Genomic DNA, 7764 nt, shown 5'->3' with positions numbered 1-7764 from the left:
ACTGGACAGCAGGTACTGTTTTGCTTCGAGCTTTGAACTTTCATCTTTATTATTTCTGTTGATTTTTTTTCTTTGCTCAGAAGCGGCTGAAAGACGCTGCCGACACGAACACTCTAGGCGCGAGCTATGCGCTGTTGCCTTATCGTTTATCGTATCGTGCTGCCGATTCACTTGTGAGAAAAATACCGGTTTCGAAATGCATGCACGGACATTCCGAGTATTACTCTAGCCTGCATTTTGCTTGTACGGTATTTGTTTACGTGACTAATGGTCAGTGCGTCGAGAAAAAAATTAACCGGCGTATAAGCCATGCCCCCACCTGAGGGCTTCGTCTCTCTTTACCCCCTGTCAAGGCTGCACGAATGACACGTGGCGCATTTAAAGACACAAGCTCTTCGCACTCACCACCAGGAGCGTGGAAACTGCATGCGTGCCCTTCTTTCTGCGGTAGACTCGCAGGTGCATAAATTCAGAAGCCTCCTTTCACCGACTCGTGGAGGATAGAGAAATCACAGAACGTTGGGTGCTCTCTTTCAAAAGCTGCGCCTCGAGTAGCAAGAACAGGCACGCCGTCGGCCGAAGCTTGGAAAACCATCGATGGATAAGGCAAGTAAGGGTAACGAAACCCGGAATTACACGCATTCTCACGCTTTCTGCTATCAGTAGTACGCACTAATGTTTACCTGTGCACATCAGTTCATGTAACTGAAGGCGTTTAACAAGCATCCGTGCTTGGTCCTCTTTCTCGTTTGCACCAACGACCAGGCTAACCTGAAATCTTCTTTCGGACCTTTTGTCCATGAACGTGTCATCAAGCGGTCAGCAAAAACTACTGACTTTGTCACTGTGCTTCAAGCTGATCCTTATGCTGTTTGAAAATGACAAAATGTAAATTAATGCGTCTTTCTCGACGCGGATTTTTCGCCCTATTTCGTATAGTATTAATCGGGCCTCGTTACCATAAGTAAAATCATATATTTACCTTGGAGTTACGGTCGCATCAAACCTAACATGGAATGAAACTATTATTTCCGTCATCACAAAATCTAACTGCACGCTAGGCTATATTAAAACCAATTTTTTTTTGGAGCCGGCGTTATTGAAACTACTTCTTTCTAAAACAGTTCCCGCTTTTAAACTATAATATGCTGCAACAATATGGGACGCTCACCCAGATTTATTAACCAACGGTCTAGAATCAGTTCAATATCGGGACGCAAGTTTCATTCTCGCTGGCTATGATTGTTTATCCAGAGTAACAATCATAAAAGCATCATTACCTCTGGAACCTTCGTGGCTACGCAGAAAAATTTCCCGCAGATGTCTTCTCTTTAAAATTTATGACAGTAGTCCATCTCCAAAAAAATTCACTCATCACGCAACCCGCATATGTCTCATCGCTTGTCGATAATGCGTGTGAAGTATAAATACCCTATTTCCGAACTGCATCTTATCAATATTTCTTTTTACCTAAAACAGTAACAGAGTAGAGCCGCCTACATGGAACGCTGGTGCCTGCCGTTAATATCGAGGGATCCCAAACAAACCTGTGTTTGCAATGCAACGCTTCTTAATTTCTTAAAATTTCTTTTACCTACATATTCCTGCAGGTCCAGTTCGGTGCATCTGTTTACGAGCGATGATGTTGTGCGTTGTACGGGACTTCATAGCCTCCTTCCTTTTTACGCTTTAATAAAAAGAAAAGTATCAGATGTTACTCCCAGTATTCGACACCCTAGAGCGTCATTGTTTCTTGTTTAGTTTTTGATTATATCTTACCGTATGCTTCTGGCCCCAAATAATTTGCTACTTACACCTGCAATCTCTGTTTTACTTCCTATTGTTATTATTTAGTATGTACTTTCTCTATTGTCTACCCTTTTTTGTCTTCGTAACTTACAATGTCATCTCCCTCTGTTCTTCCCCTCCCCCCCCCCCTCCCGTTTTTTGTCTAATCCCACTGCTCTCAATAATGCCCACAAGGGCAAGGGGCTCACTTAAATAACTAAAAATGAATAAAATCAATATATTTCTTTTTTTCTTTTATTTTATTAATCCTGCTGCCAGGTAACTGTGAACACTGACGTAAACACGCAAACAGTGCTCTCAAGGCAACTCTTTTAGAGTTGCCTTCGGCAGTAGCAGAGATAACTTTGTTTTGCCGAATGGTGCTAAGGTTTTTGTTTACGTCTGTTTGTGCTATTTTCATTTCCTTCTTTAGTTGCAACTTATTGTCCTTCTGCGATGTTGCTTCGTATTTTCTGTCTCTTTCCACTTCAATTTTTGAAAAGGAACAGTTGTAGCCCCCTTTTAAATATGGTTACAAGTGTTTCCACACTTTTCCTTTCCTTGCTTCGGCGGCTCAGTTCGAGTTTTTTCGGTTTTCAGTTGGGTGCACTTTTTCCCCTTTTGAGCTTTGTTCTTGTTTACCTCCTTCTGCTGCTGGTCTTGTTTTTTACGCTTTTTTGCTTCGTTTAACCCTATTCAGCAAAGTCGACCGAGTGATGTCCCTATTGGTATTAATGAAATACCCTTTATTATGTAATGCTTCTTAAAACAGTTTTGGCGCAGGTTTAACATTTAAAAGCTGGCAATAGGTTACTCCCAGTACTCTCAGAACTTCACACAGTATTTGTTCCTTCAATTTTATTATGTACTTATTTCTTTGACACAGTGGATGGCTTTCATTACTAAAGCAACCTGCCAGGCGTGATTCCGCGCTCATTAGTAGGCCTCACAATGCCCAACGAGCAAATTTACACTTTACTGACCTACGCCTCCTGAGGCCTGTGCATATTTGCATGCTCATGAATAAATTTCCTGTTACGTATGCTCTTTCTGCTTGCCTATCACACTTCAATCATCCGTGGCACAAGCAGCAAGAAAAGAACCTTAGTTTATAATGCCGTAATTAATTTTCTAATCATACATTTCCAATAACATAAAATAAACCTCTGGAATGATTCTTCGGGACAGAATTAGTGTTAAGGCTGCTCTTTTCTTCTTCTAGGCCACAGCTGCGCCGTTAGTCTGGTCTGCATTTCTCGTGTTTGTGGCAACATGCTACGCCAAGAGACAGGAAGGCATTGTTTCTACGACGAGTGGACCCATCCGTGGAGCCGTCCTTCCAAGCACGGCTGGTCCGGTGCGCACTTATTTGGGCATTCCATTCGCTGAGCCTCCCGTTGGGGAGCACCGCTTCAAGAAGCCCCGTTCCAAGAAGCCTTGGAAAGACGTGCTGAACGCCACGCTGATTCCACCCTTGTGTCCCCAACTTCCCATACAGCTCAACAATTTCTTTCATGTTAAACCATCGGATGCAATCTCCGAAGACTGCCTTTTCTTGAACGTGTTCGCGCCCGCGAAAGTAGACTCGAGCCCGAAAGCTGTGATCGTCTACTTCCACGGTGGCGGGTTCTCATACGGCGGCATCGGTATGAAAATATTCGACGCATCGGAACTTGCAGTGAGGGGTGATGTAATTGTGGTAACCGTAGCTTACAGACTTGGTGCTCTGGGATTTCTGAACGTGGGTACCGAAGACGCCCCCGGCAACATGGGACTTTACGACCAGTTACTGGCCATGTGTTGGGTCAAAATGAATGCGAGGGTCCTTGGTGGCGATCCGAACGCGATAACGCTGATGGGTCAGAGTGCGGGAGCCATCTCTATTGGATTTCACCTAATATCACCACTAAGCAGAAGACTGTTCCGGCGAGCCATAATGCAAAGCGCAAGTCCCTTCACCTCCATCGGAGTCAGTAAAGAAGACCAGTCTGTTCACCGAGCGAAATTGCTGATGAGGCACCTCAAATGTGACAGGGATGGTACTCGGGAACTTAGCCTCAAAGAAGCCGTCTTTTGCCTCCGGGCGAAGTCGTCGAAAGCCATTTTAGACGCTACGAGTCAGTTCACCACGCTTGGCTTGGACGGTTTCTTTCCAGTAATCGGTCAAGATTTCGTGCCCGTGAAACCCGCGTCGGCCCTACGACACGTCAAACTGAACGCTGAAGAACTGCTGACAGGTGCCTATAAGGCTGAAGGCGATGCTTTCATTCACTTCATTCTGCAGACGGTACTCAATACCGATGCCATTGGTGATTTCTCCAAGAGTAATATCGTGACCATTATGAAAACGTTACTGGCCACACTGGTGCGAAGTGACATGGACCCAATAGTCGAGAAGTACTTTAGCCACATCGCTGCCTCGGACACAAAGGGAGCAGTGTACGCAGCCGCAGATTTGGCAGGTCACAACCAGTTCTCCTGTCCGACGTTCTACTTCGCCAGGGGCTTCGTGCATCCGAACACAACGGTATACGTGTACGAGACGTCGCAAGGACCGTCGTTCACTGGCTTACCGAAATGGGTTCGTCCCACGCACGGCGACGACATCGTGCTGAGCTTGGGTTCGATGCTCAGTCTGTTAGCGAACGTGTCCGAAGCCGATGAGAGAGCGACCAAGAAGTTCATAAACATCGTGTCCACCTTCAGCCGATCAGGGTGAGAAACTAAATCATCACTGTATGCCAACATTCCTCTGATTCTGCATGCGCTCATTTCACTTTACAGGGAATATTACACCCATTAATTAAGTTATGGAAAAAGTGTATTTTCTCTCTTGTGCCATCATTCGTCATTTGGAGGTCCGTTATTCGCCTAACGAGCCCAAAACACGGATTTGATTTTTTTTTTTGCGATTACGGTGATATCTTGCCACAAACTCTCACAAGCTGATGACGTGACTAAAATTCCACTGCTATTATTACAAACCCAGAGGTATATCAGAAGCAGTTGGCAGTCCACGTCGCATGAGTTAAGACCTGAAAAACAGCATTCAGTGCGCGCGAAATGAGCTGAAGTTGTTGAAGCTTTCTTCGGAATAATACTAGTAATACTGCTTCAGCAAAAACCAATTATTACCGCTGTTTACTGAAATCTAATATACTACGCGACGCGTGAGCCATTAAGCCTACTTAGTTCTACAACGTATAAATGAACGCATCCTACCGCATTTTTGTTTTGTTTTTTCGGTCAGACGTCGGCAGCTGTTCTTAGGGCTCTCCACATGTTCTGAAATAGACGCGCTCGAAGAACTGACATTTAATGTTAGCGCGCATTTGTTCATTTTCCTTCCGTGTTTCTGCAGCCCACGACAGAATATATCAACGAACACCACAAAATTTCTCATATGACGGGTGCCTGCATTCGCGTAAGGGACGAAGGCTGCGAGACGTTCGCTAGGTGTTTCGTGTGAACAAGATAGTGATAAAAGCTGATGAGAAAAATTTTCCTAGCAAGCTAAATTCTCTTCTTTTTTTTTTTTCAACGGGACCTTTTACGGAGATTCTTTTCAATATCACGAGTACTACATTGCCTTACTGGGACTTTGAAGAGGCCTAGAGACTAATGCCACTCGCACTGAGAAATCTTGTTTTGCATGGTCCACCCGTTACGTTCTCGGCAAAATTGTCGTTAAAATTTCTTGTCTTGAGCTGACACGGGGTCTTGTTACAGAATTAAAGAATATGCGCTTTTGTCCTGGCACCGCAGCATTGAAGAGAACCTGAAAAACTCCTTTTGGTCCATTGCTGCATCACCGGTAATTAGCCTCCATAGTAGAGTTGGGGTACTGGAAATATGATGAGCCATTAGGGCGTTTTTATCGCTTTTTTTTTTTCAGCCAGTCGAGCATATATTTCATGAAATGAGCAATGAAGCAGGTGGCCTACCGATTAGTAATTTGCAGATCACACCCTTTTCCCGTGTTGCGTAATGTTTAGGCCTGTATAGCTTCCAGTGTGATGGCTATTTTGACTCCAGGAGAAGAATCTAAGATGAAAATGAGCCACCAACAAAAGTCATTTGTGGGTTTGAAACACGCTCACCTAGTGTATTATTCAGTACACATCAGTAAGAGTGCGCTGACGAGCTTTCTTTCAGGGCAGTTATATCGACTGCAGTTAATGAAATGGCAGTATTTTATGGACAGTTTCATCCTGTACCACGAAATTTGAGAGTCGCGCCTTCTTGGCTGTGTTTATAACTCGGAATGCAAGTTTTCCTGCGGATCGCGGAATCAGATAGCTATCACCCTTTCCCTCCTAGTACGAGGCTCTTCTTAAGTATCTGTACCTGTTTCAGCGTTCCCAAAGTGAGCGAAAACACACCGTGGCCCAAGTTCAACGACGGCGAACAGTACATGCAGCTAAGCGACGATGGCAACGTTGTCAAGAAGCGTCCACTACAGTCAATCTGCAATTTCTGGAACAAGGTCGAGCCGTACGAATAAAAGTGTTAATGCATGGAAACCGAACCGTGCTGTCATGTATCTTATTGTCTATCAATGTGCTTGACGTCTCCAAGATTTCCCTGCTCCTACGGCTGTCTTCTTTGTGCTAGCCTCGACTGTCACTTGTGTTAGTTCTTCTATCGAGTCTTACCTTTCTCTGCTCTGATGCCTTACGAAACCAGAAGTGAGACGCGATACAAGCAACTCCCTCCATTCGGCAAACCGTGAGAGCGCTGTGTTAAGGAGCGTGAACAAATGTTGGCCAGGTTCACACTATAAGCCAAAAATTGTTTTGTGCTATGCTTATAGTCTCCTCTATATTAATAAAAAAAAACAACGTCTAAGCTGCGCTACGGTTTTATTACCCCAATGCGGGAGTTCATCCGCGTTGTGCCAAGTTTCGTTCTGATAAATACAAAGCAAGTGTTGTCACCAAACAAACCTTTACGGACTCGTTTCGTTACGTTGGTAGTAAGCACTCACAGGGCACAACAGTGGCGTACATGTCTACGTCATTTCTACTGAGAATCCTCGCCTGATCCCCGGCGTCTCCGCGCGACCATTTGTTTTGTTTTGTTTTTATAACTGCTTTCTTTCCGGTGGCGCCATGCGTCGTAGGTGAGGCGGATCCGGCGAAGGAGGGCACAAGCGCGTGCTGGAGCCCTACAGAAACCCCATAACAAAGGACACAATGGGCATTTCAACAGGTACAATAGCCAATTCTCTATTTCATTAAAATACTAAATGTTAAACTTCTAGCATCTTACCTCCAAGTCAGCACAAAAATGCCTGGGATTCGTGGACATCGTCTGGTGGTGCCACCTAGCGTCGGTCAGGAGCACTGTTGTCAAGCAGGCTACTCCTGTCCACATTACAGCATTGCTGAAAAGGTGGCTCTAAAGGCAGCAATAAAAAATCTCTGCCTCCCCCGTATCCGAGAGTAGAGTAAGCACATAAGAGAAGTTTATTTGGACTCACGATCAAAAAGGGACATCCGTCCCTCTACAAAAACAAATACATTGCGGCAACTGATGTCGCCCTATGCACACACAAAGCATGAAATGCAGGACGATGCAGAAGCGTACGCGGACATGACGAGACGCAGGCCTGACAAGAATGTATATGCAGCGCGTTCGAAACTGTCTAAAGTGCGTAGAGGCGAAAGCGTTTTCCGCACCACTTTGCCTATGTGACACTGGTGACGTCACTACTGAATTACGTCGCACATAACTGATGGCGAAGTAATTACAAATTACTGATTACGGATTAATTATTAATCAATAACTAAATAATAATTAACGGCTAATTAATGACGCTTAAGCTTCGCTTTTAGGAATGGAACGCGACAGCGTGTTGTAGCGCTGTCAGGCAGTACACGGAACGCCACCACCCGTTCGGCGCGATGCCTTGCCCTTTGAACGCAGCGCTTTTTGAGGAAAGGAAATTGCGCAGTAATTCTCTGTCATCTCGGT

At 44.9% G+C, this 7764-nt stretch overlaps 1 protein-coding gene across 1 annotated transcript; it reads left to right on the top strand.

Moving 5' to 3' along the window:
- The first annotated feature begins 597 nt into the window (after positions 1 to 597).
- LOC149340101 (acetylcholinesterase-like) lies at positions 598 to 6292 on the top strand. The gene is made up of 3 exons (XM_089551051.1): positions 598 to 606; positions 3011 to 4503; positions 6145 to 6292. The coding sequence occupies exons 1-3, from the start codon at positions 598 to 600 to the stop codon at positions 6290 to 6292; spliced, it is 1650 nt and encodes a 549-aa protein (XP_089407177.1).
- The last annotated feature ends 1472 nt before the right edge of the window (positions 6293 to 7764 follow it).

The sequence above is a fragment of the Amblyomma mixtum genome, chromosome 6 (genome assembly GCF_055824585.1).
Source record: "Amblyomma mixtum isolate Tamu chromosome 6, ASM5582458v1, whole genome shotgun sequence".
Classification (NCBI taxonomy): Eukaryota; Metazoa; Arthropoda; class Arachnida; order Ixodida; family Ixodidae; genus Amblyomma; species Amblyomma mixtum.
The sequence above is the reverse complement of the archived record's forward strand: the minus strand, read 5'-3'. Positions and strand labels throughout refer to the sequence as shown.